At 37.6% G+C, this 18,824-nt stretch overlaps 2 protein-coding genes across 3 annotated transcripts in view; one reads left to right on the forward strand and one right to left on the reverse strand.

Annotated features, from left to right (window-relative positions):
- The window catches only part of LOC126948019 (60S ribosomal protein L36a-like), a 731,948-nt gene that overhangs the window by 378,538 nt on the left and 334,586 nt on the right, over positions 1–18,824 (reverse strand). The window lies entirely within an intron of this gene.
- FGF12 (fibroblast growth factor 12) overlaps positions 1–18,824 on the forward strand; it is a 584,467-nt gene that overhangs the window by 363,441 nt on the left and 202,202 nt on the right. For both annotated transcript variants that reach the window (XM_050779249.1, XM_050779248.1), the window contains one exon: positions 15,178–15,288. In XM_050779249.1, the coding sequence (XP_050635206.1) occupies positions 15,178–15,288 (111 nt within the window). The remainder of the gene's footprint in view (positions 1–15,177; positions 15,289–18,824) is intronic.

Consider the following 18,824-nt stretch of genomic DNA (forward strand, 5'->3'; position numbering starts at 1 on the left):
GACTTTTCCCATCATGTGGATTCTTAAAACAATCCACACCTGGGAATATTATAGTAATATTATAAAATCACATTTTGATGAAGATACAATATTTTAAAAGAAGTCAGAGAGAAGAGACAGATTAACTACAAATGAAAGATAGATTGTAGACTTGTCAGCAACAATAGTTGCTAGAAGATGGTGAAATTTTTTTTCAGAGTACTGAGGGGAAATAAGCATCTTTTTGATGTTATGTGTCCAGTTAATTACAATCAAAAAGCGAGAGGAAGAAATAAACAAATGTAATGCCAAACACTGGGACATTTTTACACTTTAATAGATTGGTTCTTTATTGGTTCACAAAGAGGGGGTTGAGTCTAGGGAGAATGAGGGGTTACAATGGTGAGTGAAAAAGATGGTAAACATGTTTGTAAATCTATCATAATAAATGAAAAAAATCTTATGACGAGCATTTCATGGGTTTAAAAAGAAAATAGAACTAAAATACTAGACAGTAATAGAAATATGTGGATTTGAGTTTTTAGCCATTTGCATTATTTGATAAAAGCTTAGTAATTAACAGTTAAATTTGGATTTTGTTAAACTACAAATTTATTTAGATGTGTAAGGGTTACTACTAAAATAATAGAAACAGAACTGTAATTTCCAATTCAAGATAAAGGGAAAAATTGGAGGGAGTATAAGGGAGACTAAATCAATCTAATTAACATAAGGATAAAATAAAGAAGCAAAGAAATGTGTAATAAATACCACAAACTAAGATGATAGAAATAAAAACAGCTAAATCAGAAAATTAAAGTTAAGGCAAAATGATTATAGTCATTTATTATGGGAATTTCAAATCAGATGAAAATTCAAAATCCAAATACATGGTATTAATACAATGTTGAATGAGATAATCAAATTGCTTGATAATATACATGGCACATTTTTATGTTAAAATGCACAATGCACAAAACGCAGTAGGTACTTTTTGTGGATATTTCCAGAGGGAGTACAGGCACAAAAATATGAATAGGAATGCTACCTCCCAAATTCAGAAATATGGTTGCATCTCGCTAGCAAAATAATGGAATGGAATTAAAGAGATGACTGTAATGGTTTGATTCTATAAAACGATTTGAGGCAATTATGGAAAATGCTAGTGTTTGTTAAATATGGGTGATGAGTACATGGTTATTTGAGAGGCAGTGAGAATGATAATCTGTTCTGTGGGTTCTGGAGCCAGGCTGCCTGTGCTCAAACCCTTACAGCCCTTCTACTTATGAAATATGGGCGAGCCATTGGGTACTCACTTCACTTACACCTTAGTATTAGCATCTATAAAATGAGAGAAAAAAATACTAACTTCGTAGAGCTAATGCAAAGATGGAATGAGTAAGTACTAGACATAGAAATCATTTGAGTCCCTGGCTCATGGTAAGCACTATTAAAGGTTATTATTATTTTTCTGTTTTCTGCATGTTTGAAATATTTCCTGTTAAAAAGGTAATTCAAATTAATAAAACTGTTAATGGATAGGTAAAATTATAATAAATCTTCAAATCATAATCAAGATAATCTTCATCAAAGCAAATTAAATTTACTAATAAAAATTCCTATGTGCTACAAATAGATGTTTTTAGAGCCTCAATATCAGAGTTAAAGAAGAAAATCTTATGAACGTTGTATCTAATTTGTTTTTCCATTTATGACTACAGAGGTGATGGATGGACGGAATGGATTATGTGTGGATACATACTTGGGAAGAGTTTCAGTTTTTTAATCTTATGTGGTCACTAGAAAGAAAACACAGAGATTCTAAAATTAAACCAGTTTTTATAAAACAAAGTACAAGATTTTGAAGCACCAAACAAAAAACCCAATGTTTTTGTATTTTTGATTCTGTAACACATAAACAAAATTCAACATACATTTTAATGTTTAGTTGTTCTCCCAAACATGTGCCCTTTAAAAATTATTTGTTGACAAATCATGCCTTTTCTTCATACAACGTGTGACATGTTAATGGGAAACTGTTTCAAGTTTTAAAATAGGTTATAGGTGTTAAAGTCAAGCTGGCCTTCTCCATAAGGTTTGAGAGAATCCTTAGCTATGACTAGATCAATCCTTGCTGTACTGAATCCTGAAATATGCTTCTTGGAGTCGGCCATGAGAGAAGTAGACTTTTGGTCATGTGTATCTACAATCAGATCAGCCACCCTTGAAAGTATTGTCCTAGCACTTTGTCTGAAAACACTGGTTTCTTTATTCATGAGATCTTAGCCTCTATGTCACAGTACATCATTATCAGTCACAGTGGCAGTTCCTTATACCTGTTTCACTTGTCCCTAAGAGCCTCCCAAAATGAATGAGTTACAGTACCCAACCCATGTTTACACATTTACCGTGTGTGTGTTACCCACATTTGATAAATGTTTTCAGTGCTCTTTTGTGTGATAGTACGTACTATCAAGTAATAAATTAATTGTATTAGTGTAGTTTGTCTAGATTATAGTTTAATTGAAATTTTAATCTTCATTGATTGACAGTGGTAAGAGATGTATCTATTAAAAATATTTTATCCATTTTTAATTCTAACTTATTAAAAATAGCTTGTAAGTATCTCTCTTGACCTGAGAGTCCCTCAGGTTTCTGGGACCTAGACTTGGAGCCACTGAACTCTTCCAATACAGTCGTTTTAGAGATGAAACCTGAAGCCCAGAGAGAAGAAACTAGGTCACTGAAAAAAACTATGTTTGCTTCCTATGCGCTACTAGGCACTATGCTAAGAACTAGGTATTTTGTAATAAATACAAGTTACATGGCCTCACCCTCAGGGATGCTACAGTCTAGCGTGGGAAATAGACAGTAAACCACAAAGAGAAGTACCTATCTAGTTACAAATTGGTAAACCACAAAGAGAAGTAGCTATCTAGTTACAAATTGGACTCCCTGCAATGAAGGGAGGAAAAAACAAAACCAAACAACAGTGTGCTGCCAGATAATACCTGTACAAGTGTGGAGGCAGATTGAGGTTGGAGGCCTAGACAAGACCTCTATGAAGTTGTATTTATGCAGTGACTTGAATTTATTTCAGGAAGAAATCAATCCAGGCAGAGGGAAATACATGTGCAAAAATCCCTAGGTCTGAACAGAAAGAGGGCACATGTGCCGAGAGCTTAGTGAGCCAGGGAGAGAGTAAATCGAGATGATGATGAAACCGTAGGCAGGAGCCAGATGGTGCAAAGCTCTCCCGGCCATGCTAAGGGTCTGACGTTTTATTGTAAATGAAATGGGAAGCTGCTAAAGAGTTTAAGCAGAAGAGTGGCATGATCCAATTTATACTGTAAAATATTACCTTGACTGTAGTGTGGTTTGGAAGGGCAAGAGTGTTAGTGAGGAGGCTATTAGTGGAATCTAGCCCGAGCGCTTGATGGCCTGAACAAAGGTGGAGGCAGTGGGGAAGGAGAGGAGCAAACAATTGGGATTAGACCCCAGATGTCTGGATCCCCCTGCCCTGCATATGCCGCTGCACCACAGTGCCTGAGCTTACCAGGGTCAAGGCTGATGGATATGTTCTTGGAACTCTCAACTGCTCTTTTGCCAGAAGTATTATTACACCACTAGAACTCACTCTGGTTGACCCTGCAAAAGCAAAGCATTTTTTTGTGTGTGTGATGTTATGAAAAGATGATAGACAAAAATCGCATTTAACAACAATAATAATATACTTGCAGGTGATTTACATTTGGGGTGCATGAGGGAATTCCTCAGGCTTGCCAACCTGGGTAAACAGATCTCCTCTGATATCCAAGGCAGTTTCAGGACAAGTCCAACATTTGTGCAGCTCCCCTGATGTCAGGGAACTGTCATGCCTGTGCTCGCCCAAATAATGTGTCCTGTTCATTTATTTCTGGTGCCAAAAGATGTGTCTGTGAAAAAAGAGACCAACTGAGAAGATTTTTCTATGCCAAATGAGGATGCTTTTATTACAGAAGACTTTCTGTGTGCATAGAAGTGTCTGCATCCCTGCCACTTTTTTGTGACAGGAGGCCAAAAGCTATGTTTGCAACTCCAGTTTAGTGTTTGCTTTTTATTCCTGGCCCCTGGCTTTATAGATTTCCACAAGGTTTGTGGGCTGGTCACAGTTAAAGAAGTAGAGAGATATATTAGCATGTTAGAGTTCTTCAAAAGACAATTGATGATTAACAATGAGGTGTAAAGCAAAAAGCTTCCACCGTGGCTCTGGCCTGGATTAACTCTGTAATTTAGCACTAGCGAGTTAACCTGTGTAAGCTTCAGTGCCTTAATATTATGTGAAAAAAAAGCCCAAGGATAGCACCTGCCTTAAATTATTTCAATGAAAATTCAGAGATAATCCACATAAAGTGCCTGGCATTTGTTAACTCCTTGGCATTTCCTTTCTGTGAGTGAAACTCAGGAGGATTTGCCTGTTGCTACTGCTTAACTAACCATGGATTTTCCTATCTACATTAATTCTGTCTGAAAGTTAAATCTACCATATGAGCATGGCGTCCTAGTCATAGGGCACACTATAATGTGTTTTCCTAATTTCTTAGAACAGCCTTTAGTTGAGTGGGTCTTAGTCATCTAAACAATTTCACAAGAAGCAAAATATGGCTGTGTATGAAGAAATGACATAGCTTTCTGGATACCATGCAGCTAGTTTGGGATAAGATCAGGAAACCTCTGGGAGGCACAGAACTGGAAGATCCTGGTATATTAAAGGACTCCAGGGATTGGAAGATGCGCTGCCATGTGAATTTCCCCTCTCCCTGGTGTTTTGTTTCTTCATATGTAACATGAGCCTTGAATTCGATTATGCGGAATGGCTTGTCTGGCTCTGAAATCTTAAGATTTTAGGATTATCTTCGTGTTTGAAGTGTCTTGTGGTCTACATTCTTTGAGCTGCCTGGAAAGCCACATTCATTCCAGGTCTACTTCTCTGGGTGATCATTTGAGAAAGACCAGGGAGTTGTAATCCAGTGAAGTTGACCAGGGTCAAACTCTCCTCCATGAACAGAGATTCTTAAAAGGCAAGAAGGTATTTGGCTTCATGGGAATGCCTGCGTTGAGCTTTCTTCACCCACACCTTCATTAATATTCTACATTTAAATAGTGCTCCCTTAGGAAGATAATGATTGATTTGGATTTGGATTCGGGATTTGGATTTACGACTGAAATGAGACTTTCATTCTTAAGGTGGCTGAAACATTAGCACACCAAGCAAGTCAGTCCTCTGTGGCAGCTTTTCCATCCCCATTGCCACTGCCTACGTAAGGCCCGTATTATATGGAATAGCTCTGTAACTGGCTCTCATAACCGCAATATCACCCATTCTAACTCAGCCTTCACTATTGTCCCCCACTTCGACTTTCTAAAATACTACCCTCATAATTTTAGCCCCTGACTTAAAATCCTTCCCAATTTTCCCATTGCTTAATGCATTGGCCTCTGAAGCATGTGGGGCATGACAGCCATTGGCATATGAAAAAAAACTATCACAACTTTTTTTTAGATACAGGTTCTCACTCTGTCTCCCAGGCTGGAGTATAGTGATGCAATCATAGCTCACCGCAGCCTTGAACTTCTGGGCTCAAGCGATCCTCCCACCTCAGCCTCCCCAGCAGCTCGGACTGCAGGTGTGCACCACTATGCCTGGCAATGACAACTTTTGTTTGTGTTTATCATTGATCCCATTTTAAAATTCCTATTTTGATTTATATCATACACAAAATTTACAGAGTGGCACATACACGTGGCATAAATTATACATGTACATATATGGAGGCTGTGGGTTTAAAATATTTTACTGACAGATGTATAATTAGAAAAGTTTGGAGATCATTGATTTAAGGAATAAACTAAAACTTGTTATTAGCTTTGCTTAAGGATCCTCAAGTGTACTGGACCCTGCTTCTTTTCTGCTGTCGCCTCTAGCCCCTGCATGCACCCCCGTATTTCCTTCACCCTGACCACACCCATCTACATGCATGGTCCTTGCACATGCTAAGCACATGTGTCCGTCTGTGCCCTTGCTTCTGCTGGTGCTGCTCAAAGCAAAATCCTCCTGCCTATTCTAGGCTAACTATAAAATGGTGCTTCATCTTTAAAGCTTTTTTCAACTGCTTCTTGTCCCAGAACCTGCCATCCCAGGTAAAATTAGCATCCCCATTCTGTGATTCCATGGCATTTTGTTTGTTCATTTATGACAGCACTTTTCATGTTCACTGAAATAATGATTAGTTGTGTATGTGTCTCCCTGATGAGGCCGTGGGTGCCTTCAAGGCAGGAATTGCATCTTACTCATCTTTGTACCCAGCACCTAGTGCATATCGGAAGTCAATAAACGGTGCTGGAGCTATTTTAAATTTTCATGAGCATATTACAGAGAAGAATCTAGGAGGAAGGGGGCTAATGCTATGAGGAATAAAATTGACTCGGTACAAAAACCTTGTCCCTACTGGCATTTCACATCTTAGCTCAGTTTTCCTGCCCTCCGTCTCCTGTCTTCTGCAGCTCAGACTGCTTTGGTGAAGAGGAAACTCCAAAACTGCAGGTTTTTTTCTTTCCATTTAGCTTTGAGACAGTATGAAGGTTAAGGATTGCCTGTCTCAAGGTCATTCAATTCCCGTTGAAATGGGAGGCAACTCAGGGCTTTGGAGACTGTGCAGTTTATCGGGGAGGCTGCTGTGCTTGTCAGACTGTGTTCAGTGTGCAGGACAAAATTGGAAGAAACGCACTAGAGGCCAGAGGCATTATATTAAAAGGCTATAAGCAGCTAGCTCTTTGCACAAATGAGAAACTCCTTTGAAAGTCACAGGTGACCAAGGAAAATGCCAGGTATATTTTATTACTTTCGTTCCTTCAGCATACAGACACTCCTCATCTCCCTTGTGCCTGGCACTGTGTTCGGTGCTGGGATACAGTTGATGAATAAGGTCTCTGCCCTGAGAAGTTCGTAGTTCAGCAGCAGAGACAGGGGTGTAAACAAGCACCTCTAAAATAGTGCACAGCTCTCCTAACCTGTGCACACGGAGCTCTGAAGAGGAAGTGATTAATTTTGCCTCAGGGTGTCAGGGAAGACCCTGTGGAAGAAAGCAGTGCTTAGAAGGCTCTGGAGGACCCCTGGGCAGAGGAGGAAGGCAGGGGTTGTGCATTTCAGGCAGAGGTATCTACAGAAGCAAGAGAAAGCAAGTAGAGAAAGGGCTGGCGGACTTTCTCATTAAAGGGTCTGTTGGTAAAGATTTCAGTCTTTGCAGGGTATAGGGTGTCTGTTGCAACTACTCACTTTTGTTGTTGTAGCTTGAAAGCAGCCAGAGACAATGCATGAGTGAATGGGCATGGCCATGCTCTAATAAAACTTTATTAACCAAATTGGCAACCACAGGGCTACAGTTCGTGAACTCTTGGCATAGAGGAAGGATCTTCAGAGAGCCTCTAATCTGTTGGTTGTTAATCTTTTCAATTATTAGGATTGCTTTACACTTGCTGCTCCCTGCTCCTGGAATGCATTTCTGTTAGATATCCTTAATTGTTTCCTTCCTCTCTTTCTTTAGGCCATTGTGATGTTATCTTCTATTCATTCTGTGGACAATAGCACATCCATCCCTTGCATGCTCTATCCTTTTCTATTGCTTTAATTTTCATCATAGCACTTACATGAACATGTTATTATATATTTTATTGTTTATATGTTTATTTTCCATCTTCCTACTAGAATGCACGCTTTATGTTTTTACCTCTGTTATATTCAGTGGTGAACTGAGCTGATGGTGCTCACCTCTTTCCAGCTTCACGTCTGTGTTCAGTGATGTCAAGTAGTAGTTTTAAATCAGTCATAGTTGAAGTATTTGCACTGTGGAAATCATCCCATGGACGTCTAGTTTTGGATTTTCTTTTCTGCTTTGTTTTTCTGGCAGGGGAGGGAGGTGGGGGAGAGTTGGTTTACTAGCATGCACTGAGTATCCCTTTTGCCCAGAAGAATAATTGTCACAAAGGCTGCTGCTTAATAAATATTCATTTTTTTAAAATAAAAATGTGCCATTAGTGTCTGTTGATAAAGAAAAATAGATATGCACTTAGTTACAGAATCCTCTCGGAATATTAGCACTTTTGGGGTTGATTCATGGCCCTCGGGTCGGTAGCTGCTCATGGTGTCTCTCATCTTCATTTGGCCGATGGGGAGATTGAAGATGACGGACAGGACCTGACTCATTTTACTCCACAGAGCAGATTATGCCAGGCTACAGTGACACGTCTTCAACCTTATCCTTTCAGTTCTGGAAGGTGCTCCTCTAGGTCTGTTCACGCAGTCTCTCGAGTGAATGAGGGGCCTGAGGCCTGCTTCTCCTTTACGAAATAGCATATATTTTTAATGAATCCCCGTAGCTCAGTAGAGTCGCAATTTTTCAGTGTGTTCAGAAGTCCAGGTAAGTTCTATCCCTTTTCAAATGCTTACTGTAGCTCATTTCTGATTTGTCGGAGACTTTGATTTATGGTATGTAAATATGCCCTAGTCTATCCCCTTTAGTCATGATTGGTCAGAAATATATTTGCTTACGAACATTTTCTAACCCTAATAATCTAATTTTGAAGTCTGCATCAGTGTAATGCTCTGGAAGCACTTGACAAGAATCGTGTTTAACAGCTTCTCAATCTCAGTTCCTTCAAGTGGACAACATTAAATGTTAATACAGAAGGCTCATTTGTAAACCCAAAGAGACTGATTAAAAGAACCCATCAAACTACTCCACAATCCATGTCTAACATTTATAAAGAAGATTGCATTTTCTGGGTGCCTGGTAAACCTTGTTTTTAATTCCCTGTCTTACGCACCAACTAAGGAAACAGAAAAGTGAAATTGTATTTAGTGGACCATCCGGCTTATCCCAAAGCTTTCCAGGACACCAGGGTTAGAAAGGATCTTTCATTCTCACTCAGAGTGTCTCAGCCTCTGGAGACATCCACGTCCTTCACAGCTGCTCTGACCTGTAGTTTTCCTGCTTCTTTCTGGCTATATCCAGAAAGACTGATAGAAAACTCACTCTTTCCTTAGGCAACCTGTTCTCTCTTTGAATACGATTAACAGAGAGTTCTTTTTTATCTGCATACCTGGTAACTTTCACCCATTGGCCCGAGGTCTATCTCTGCGGAGCCACTCAGAACAAATTGGCTGCTTCTTATTTCTTTGGATTTTCAAGAATGTGGAGGCAGCTCTCCAGATCCCCCCTTTTCTAGGCTCTCACATTCCTCCAAATCCCCCCTTTTCTAGACTGCACAGCCACTGTTAATTCAGCCATTCTTCCTACGACAGTCATTTATACCCTCTTTATTTGGCTCCCTTTCCTCTGGGCATGTTCCAGTTTTGCCAGTATTCTTTTTAAAGTGACTGAACAGTGCTAGAGAGTGGCTGTGACTTTGGGTAAAAGTGATGCATCTTCCTGGAATCTCAAAAAAACTGAAAAAAGAGAAAAAAAGTACCTCATACAGCCAGTTGTTATGCATAATAAATAAAACCATAGTAAAATGATCAGAAGCATACCGGCCACGAAGGAGATGGGTTCAAAATATGGCCATTGTTATTAAAAGTACTATTAATTCTCTAGATATGGCCTCCATTACATGATTTTCCTTAGTATTATAATAGTTTTCATTTTAGATTGGAGTTTATATGTAGAATCTTTCTCTGAAGTTCGGGTATAGGTGGATACGCTGGCCCTAGAAGATTTTAGTATCAAAGGTTATATATACACATATTTCTTGCACAGTTTTCCATAACTGCTTCTCTATCAACCCATACTTTAATAACTGATGCACAGCTAGATACTCTCCCCTCCTTATTCTCTCCTCTCTTCTCCCTTCTTGCTCCCCAACCCTGTTTTAATAAGGTAAGAATTTTGCTCTTTGGAAAGGAAGGGATGATGTCCATTCCGTTTATAGGAACTGAGTTCTTGTCTGAACTCATCCACACTGTCTCTCCCAGCCAGAGTTTTTTTTTTTTTTACCTTTGAAGCTAATGAAGGAAAGTGTCGATCCTTTCCATGTCTAAAATTCATCCTATTTCCTGTAATTGAATATTCATCCTGAGATGTGTGACCGGGACCCGTTGGCTCTGTCTCTGTTCTGGGTTTCCGTCGTGTACCTAGGAAATACTCCGTATCACTAGACGGACTGTCAAGCTGGCAGGAACGTCTAGATAGCTCTGGCCTGTGTCAGCTTTTCTGAGTGGCTCTGAATTCAAACCTTCTGCTGAAATTGCCATGTCATCCTGATGGGAAGCAGTATTGAACCCGAGGTCCCATCCTTTACCTTCTTTATCACTCGGCCTCTTTGAGGAAAACATGTATTACTTGCTTTTTTGGCTGTACTTAGTATTTTTAATAAACCTATTATTTCAGAATTTGTTTAATTTATAGAGATGTGAAGATAGTACAGAGTTCCTATATACCCTATATCCAATTTCCCATAGTAACAGCTTACATTAATGTACAATATTTGTCACAATTAAGAATCTATATCATTACAGTATTTTTAACTAAAATCCATACTTTATTCAGATTTCCTTCATTTTTACATAATGTTCTTTTTCAGCTCTAGGATCTCATTCAGAATACCCTATTACATTTAGTTGTTATGTCTTTTTAGACTCCTTTTATCTATGACTTTTTCCTAGACACTCGTTTTCTTCAATGACATTGATAGTTTTTTTTTTTTATTTTTTACTTTTAACTTTCATGGGTATATGGTGGGTGTATATATTTGTAGGGTACACGTGATATTTTGATGCAGACATACAATGCATAGTAATCACATCATGGCAAATAGGTTATCTCTCACCTCAAGCATTTATCCCTTCTTTGTGTTATGAACAATCCATTTTGAGGAGTATTGGTCAAGTATTTTGTAGAACATTCTTTAATTGGCATTTGTCTAATTTTTTTTCTCATAATGAGACTGAGGTGGGTTTTTTGGAGGAAGATCACAGAGGTAAAGTGCTATTCTCATCACATAATCTCAAGAGTACATACTATCAGCATGTTTTATAATTGATGATATTAACCTTGATCACCTGACTGAGGTAGTGCTTTGTTTGTTAGGTTTCTCCACCATAATATTACTGTCTCCTTCCCTTTCCGTATTGTATTTTTTGGCAGGAGGTTCAAAGCCCATTACACTCAGCCAATGGAAGTTTATTTCTTCTTCAGTTAACTGCCCAAGGGAGGTGTTTCAATGGCTGTCATCTTTTCTTTACCTGTTATTCAGGGACCCAACGTTCTTCCCTTTTGTTGCTTCTGTAGCCCCCAGGGCTATGTTATCTTAATCTGGCCAGTGTTAAGGAAAAGAGAATGTGGAGGAGAATGTTTGCTTTTAAAAACCTTGGCCTGAAAATGGCACACATCACTTCCACTTACATTCCATATGACACTCATTCATCTGCCAAACCCAACTGCAAGGGAGGCTAGGACATATGGTCTAGCTGGGTGCCCAGAAAAAAGAGGAAATGGATTTCAGTGAAATGCTTGCAGTATTTGCCACACCACTTTAGAGCACAAAAGGGAACAAACCAACCATTCCTCCCCTACCATCTAATAATATAGCCATCATTTCATTAAAAAAAGAAAAATAGTAATGGAAGAGCATAATTTTAAAATCAAGGAGTCATATAAACTGAAAAAAAATTAGGTGCATAGAAAACCTATTCCATTGACCCTATTTGTCTTAGTGTCACTGTTGTGTTATGAACATTTGTTGAGAACAGGCACTTACTTGCATGTCTGCATTTGAGAACCCTTTTTTCTATTCTGTCTGTACCAGGCTGCATCATGCCCAGAGTTGTCATGTTTTGTGTGGAATGCCTTTCCTCTGGTTTCCTTGCCTACGGCAGTCCTACTCATTCTTCAAGTGACAGATGAAGTGTCTTATCCCAACCTTCAGACAGAACTGGTCACTTGCTCCTTGGTGACATCACATTACTGTGATTCACTTCCTCGTTTATCAACTCTCCCACACTAGTATTATACACAAATATGTTTCATGCATTAGACTGGGTGCTCCCTGAGGACAGCAACGGTTTTATTCATATCTTGGGGTCCCAAGCATAGTCTGACGAATAAATGTGCATTCGTTGAATGTACCCAGGATGCTGGATATGCTGAATATGCTGAAAAGTTGTCTCATTTTGTGCCTCCTTTCTTTAAAATAGAGCAAAACATGTTCTGGCTTTCCCCCTTATAAAGGAGATCCTCACTTATGATAGTCGAGCCTTCATGGAGGAGGTGATGTTGAGCTGAACCTGGAAAGGTTGGTAAGACTTGATAGATGGTAATAGACATAAAAGATGCCAGTCAGGCTACACAGCTTTCTGTGCCCCATCTATGTTATATATGTTCAGGGTATTTTTTTCAACAGATGATCAAGTCTTCTTTGGAACTTCTATAATATAGGATGTTCATTTTCACATATCACAAGATAATTAAAACGCAGACTCTGGGCTTGTTCTGGCACTGCTCTCAGAGATGGGTGCTCAGAGTCTGATGCTCATTATCCTGAGCCGGAGTTCCCAACCTGAATTACCAGGGCTCCAACAGGGGATGGCTCCACCAAGGCTAAAGAAGTATTTAATTACAGGTACAGAAAGAGGAGCGCGAAGAAAACAAACAATCATTTACAGGTTTTAACGACTAAACTGCCATGCATCTCATTACCAATAAAAAATGACTTCTTAAAGTGACTTTATCAAGCTTATTAGAAATAAAGTATGAATTGTAAGAAAGTTGTCCTCTTCCTCCCTTCTATCATTTTCTATCCTGTACTTTTAGCTTTAGTGGCTTTACAAGCTCAGTTGATATTTTACTAAAGCAGACGCTGGAGACATATTCTTTTCTCAGAATGCTGCTTTTACCTCCCTTATACCGTGTCCTTGATTTTCATAGTTGAAACAGTAGACTTCAATTAGGATGTATATTTTATGGGTTTTCTAGTTCGTACTTTGTCATTATTCATTTTAAATTTGCAATGATTATAGAGTAGCACTTTTAAAAAATCTTACTATATAGGTACAAAAACTTGAAACTCAAATGTTAGTTAGATGAGTTGCTCAGGGCCACACAGCATTTGAGGTTCAAATCTATCACATCAGAAACCGCGTGTCAGCCAGGCAGCCAAAGGCAGAGGCACACAGAGAGCTGTTTGCAGCAACTATCACAAGGACAGAAAACCAAACGCTTCATGTTCTCACTCATAGGTGGGAATTGAGCAATGAGAACACTTGGACACAGGAAGGGGAACATCACACACCAGGGCCTGTCTAGGGTGGGGGGAGTGGGGAGGGATAGCATTAGGAGAAATACCTAATGTAAATGACGAATTAGCGGGTGCAGCAAACCAACAAAGCACATGTATACATATGTAACAAACCTGCACATTGCACTCATGTATCCTAGAACTTAAAATATAATTTCTTTTTCGAAAAAAAGAGAGAGTTGTTTGCAGCGTTAGCTGGCCATGTGTTTCCCCAACTTGTCCATAGTTGTGGGAATAGATGAGCCTATGGAGGAAGTGCATTGAAGACAAATCCATTCTTCTATTTCTGCCAGCATTCAAGGCAGAGGATTCTACTGTGCTCAAAGTAAATAGAGACTCATATGAAGGAACAAACAATCATTCAGTTTAACTTCAAGATTTTTATTGATGAGGACATTGAAGTTCACAAATTTAAAAAATTGAATTTATTTAACTCATAAAGACAATATCTACCTATTAATTAGAATGCCTAATTTCCAGTTCAGTTCTTTGCTCATCAGCCTGCTTCCTCATTCCCGATTTCTTTGACATGTCTTTTGCTTCTTAGGACTGCTGTGAAAAAGACGTGTTGATAGAGACATTGCCCCATATTCCCAAATAATGTGAATGTGATCAAGTCACATGTGCAAAAGTCCCAGCGACAGACGCTTGTTACAGGGTGTAGGCCAATTCTCAAAGAATTAATCACATTGAATGTTTAACTAGAATTCTCTTTTAGACCTAAACATCAATAAATGCATTCAGTGTAACACAGAGTGGCTACCATATTGCTGGGCAGAAAAAAGGCATTCTTGGTAAAGATTAGTTGAAAAAATGGGTGAAGGATGAAGTTGACTAGCTTAAATTCAGTGATTGTCCTTCTGAGGATACCATGTTGCTACTTTAGCAATCATATGATTTCCATCTTTGCCTCAATTTTTATCTCTAGAAGCAGCATTTTTCTTTTTCTCCTCATTTTAATGAAATAATTAGGGCTATAAGTGCCCTAGAATAATTCATTTTTGCTCAACAATAGAGACAAAAATGGTGATGCGGTGGAAATTAGATTGTTGCTGGCAGCCAGCACTGCAATGAGAAAGCTTTAAATATTTATATTAGCTGATGCACAAAAATTCAAATGTGTTATACAAAGGTTAGTTTGAAAGTGTTTGTGTTTAGAGGGTTTTTAAAAGTTGAGCAATTCTGGTTTGAAATACCTAGAGAAATATGTATGACTTGATTTTTTTTTTTTTTTTTTTTGTACTGGAGAAATGAACTTTGGAATACTGAGGTTCCTCTCTGAAGAACTATGTAGTGAAGGTGAAATTTACATTTCCACATATTTCCCGGTGTCATCTCATGGCCATGGAAGTTTTGCTGTTGCCTGTGGTTCTTCTCATCCAAACTATTCTTTCTGGCTGAACTTGATCACAAATTGAAAACCCAGGAGCTTCTGATGGAAAGCTGATATACTACAGAAATAGAAGTCTTATGAACCTGGTTATGACTACTAGAAACTTAGAAATTACAGAGGCATTTGGCCTAAACAATAATTCTGGAATGAGACTATAATGTTGGTGAAATCTTGCAGTCAGACACCAGATGTACAAAGGAGGAAAATAATTCACTTTTTAGCATGTCTTGGTATTTTCCTAATCATAATTTGCTTTTATTTATTTGCATTTAGTTTATTGCTAAAAGTGTTAAAGCTCTACCTCTAGATGGAATAAAAAGCATAGATATGCTACTGAAATACCCAACTCCCAAATACGTAATTCAATATTTAAGCTATTGGCATTTACGTATTTACTTACAGGATGTTTTTAACAATTTGTAAGTGTGCATTTGTGTAAGCCGAATAAAAATTTGAATAATTATTTTGTTTTGCAGAACCCCAGCTGAAAGGGATTGTGACAAGGTTATTCAGCCAGCAGGGATATTTCCTGCAGATGCACCCAGATGGCACCATTGATGGGACCAAGGACGAAAACAGCGACTACAGTAAGAAACATCAGCTTCTTACAATCTGATTACAAATCAAATGTAGGGCCCAGTGTATCTTATACTTAAAGCATTGCTAAGCTGCCTTACCAAACTATGCCTTTCAAACTATTTAACTATTAGTAAGCTGGTGTCTTTTCCTTTATCCTTCTTGCTATGATTTCCTGCGCAAAGACACAGTATAGGAGGGAGGTTATGCAGGTAAGAGAAGGTAAGAGGCTTAAAGGTATTTCCTTTGGTCAGTGGGCAAGAATATACTCCCATCACGGTGTTTGTAGGCAGCATGATGATAAACACTCCTAGGAACAATACAAGCACATCTTCCAACACGGGATGATATTTAAATCCCGGAACCAAGAGATGAACAAGTTATAGTTCAATAATAAACAAGTTATGTATTTCTCAGAACACAATTTCCGACAGACAAAAATTACCTCTTAAGGTAAATACTGAGTACATGTATGTGTGTGTATATATATGTGTGTGTGTGTGTGTTTTATATATATATATATATAAAACATACATATGTTATTTTATATTAAAGGCAAAATTGCTGATTTTAAAAGGAAAATATATTTAAATTTCATGATTACATATGGCACATATAATAAATATATATAACAGTAAGAAGATAATGAAGACTGATAGACCTGAAATGGAATTTAAATTTTTGGGGGGGAAATAAAAATGCTGAGCATTCAAAGATTAATAATAATTTCTCTGGATATAGTTTTTAAGTGATCTAACTTTAGAGTTGACAAGTTCAAAAATTAAATGCAGTCATCAAGGTATGACAAAATGAATTTGCAGTCTAGAAAAATTTCAAATACAAGCTCCAGAGGCAAGATTGATAGCTCTCAGATCTTTCAAATTTTGCATAATCATATACAGATACCTGAGGGCAAATTCGTGTCGTTCTAAAATTATGTATGGTGCCATATTGTTTCCTAATGTTTGTCTGTCTTCATTGCTAGATCTTTAGTGTTGAGCACACAATAAATACTCATTGATATCTGTCCAAACAAGTTGTGATTCTGATGGATGTAATTTTGTGATCTGGCTGATAATCTACTAAGCTGCATAAAGTAATATAGGAAGCTAGATGTTTTATAGTGAAATATCTTTTAAATGATTAAGAAATATTTGAGGAAAAATTTAAAATTCCTAAAGAATGAAAATGATCTTGTCCACCCTTTCTAAGTTATTCTTTGTTCAGTTAATATCACACATTTAGAATATAATGTACAATAGATAAAAGATCTTATTATAAAGAATTTCGTTTCAGTTTTCTTGCTTTCAGATTTTTTGCTAGGTTGTTGATTGACTTATTTTGGTTTGCATTGGTGGCGTGTTTTTGTGAGAGCATTCTTTAAATGATTAAAGCTTTCAGCTCAGTATAGAAGAATCAGGATAGTTTTCTCTCCGTGTATTTTCATTTATTGCATCTGTCATTAAATGTCGATTTAGTGAGGCTACAAATATAGATGCAAGAACCAGGGAACCACTTAGTTGTGTCACTTATCTGCACTAACTCCAAGATACTACTAGTTCTCAGGTTTTATTTCTATAAAATGTGATGGCTGGAGATGGTGATGATATATCAACATCTCTGTCAGCACCATCCATCTAACTTTAAAAAAAATTGAAAAATTATAAATTGATGAAGATAGAATCAATCCCTAAGTAAGACAATTAGCCATATTCAATCTACAAAATGCTATCTTTACCCAGCCAACTATCTTGCAAATGCATGACATTTATCATGGGGCAAAGACAGAAGGGTGTGGAAGTGCAGGTTTGGGGTCAAGCTAGGACAAATCCTTCCTGCATTCTTTCTAGGAAAATGATTGACAGTGCTTGCTTTGTTGATGCTGGGTTAACTGCTCGTGTAAATCTACACCCACGTGTACATTTGTCCCTTCCTTCATGCATATATATATCTCTCTCTCTTAGCATAATGTCATTATGCCTACCACACACAAATACACATACACACACACACCCCAAAGGGCATGCATTGTGTCAAATACGTACTTTAAAAAATTCTCTGAACTCACAGATTTAAACTAATATTTTATTAAGATAAACTACCACACACACTTTTTAATCAATTGTTTTTAAAATCATTTAGGTGTGCAAAATATAAGGATTAATACAAGTTTATCTGGATACCTACCACTAGCTTTTTTAAAATTAATTAAAAATATCGATTATCGATATAGTTTAACCTCCTTGTTGTGATATCCCTGATGGAATCTTGCTTTCTTTCATTACCAGTTATAATAACTCCCTGGAATTTTGTATATCTCATATATATGCAATTTAATAAAAAATTTTAATTCATAACATTGTTTTGCATATTTTAAAATATTTTATAAGTTAGAACATTATCATAAATATGTTTTATGTACTTTAATCCCCAACATTATGGTTGCGAGGTTTGTCTATGGTAATATATTTATTTGTTTTATTTCTTTCATTTTTGTAAAATATTCCACTGTATGAATGTATACAAACATATTTATTCATTTTCCTTTTTGTGTATAATTATTGTTTCTATTTTAAGGCCATTACCAATAGTGCTGCTAAGATCTATCTTACAGATGTTGAAGATGCCTTCTTTAACAGTCCTCTAAAAATTACACTTCTCACCGTGGAACTCTCTATTTTCATATCCCACTTTCTGAAATATGTATTATTGCTGTTTATTTATTTTTGATCTTCTTTCCCAGAAGAATGCATGTTCTGTGAGTGAAAAGATTTTGACTGATGCCTCATGCACTATTAGAACCTAGAATGAATGGTCTGTAACACACAGTAAGCACTCAATACAAAGTGAGTGAATGAATGACTAGGTGCATGAATGTCTCTGTCAATACGTACGAAAGTTTCTGTAGGTCATTGGCTAAAATACTGTTATCCACATTTTACTTTTTTGAGACGGAGTCTCACTCTGTCACCAGGCTGGAGTACAGTGGCGTGATCTCGGCTCACTGCAACCTCTGACTCCCTGGTTCAAGCGATTCTCCTGCCTCAGCCTCCCAAGTAGCTGGGATTACAAGCACATGCCACCACGCCCAGCTAATTTTTGTATTTTTAGTAGAGACGGGGTTTCACCATGTTGGCCAGGATGGTCTCGATCTCCTGACCTCGTGATCCACCTGCCTTGTCCTCCCAAAGTGCTGGAATTACAGGCGTGGGTCACTGCGACCAGCCCCACATATATTTTTAACTTAAAAAATCATTTAAGATTTCAGAAAAATTACAAAGTAATAAAAGTGAATTCCTTTATACATTTTATCCAGCTTTTCCTAATGGTATCATTTTACATAACAACATAATGATCAACGTCAGAAAATTAACACTTGTGAATATTATTTACAGAGAGCTATAGCTTTTATTAAAATGTTATCAGTTTTTCAACTAATGTGCTTTCTTCTGACCCTCTCCCCACATATTTTAATGAAGAATATCAAATAAAAATAAATAATTTTACATATACTTTGTCTGAGTGGGGATTAGAAGTAAAAATATCA

This window comes from Macaca thibetana, chromosome 2 (assembly GCF_024542745.1).
Source record: "Macaca thibetana thibetana isolate TM-01 chromosome 2, ASM2454274v1, whole genome shotgun sequence".
In the NCBI taxonomy this organism is placed as follows: domain Eukaryota; kingdom Metazoa; phylum Chordata; class Mammalia; order Primates; family Cercopithecidae; genus Macaca; species Macaca thibetana.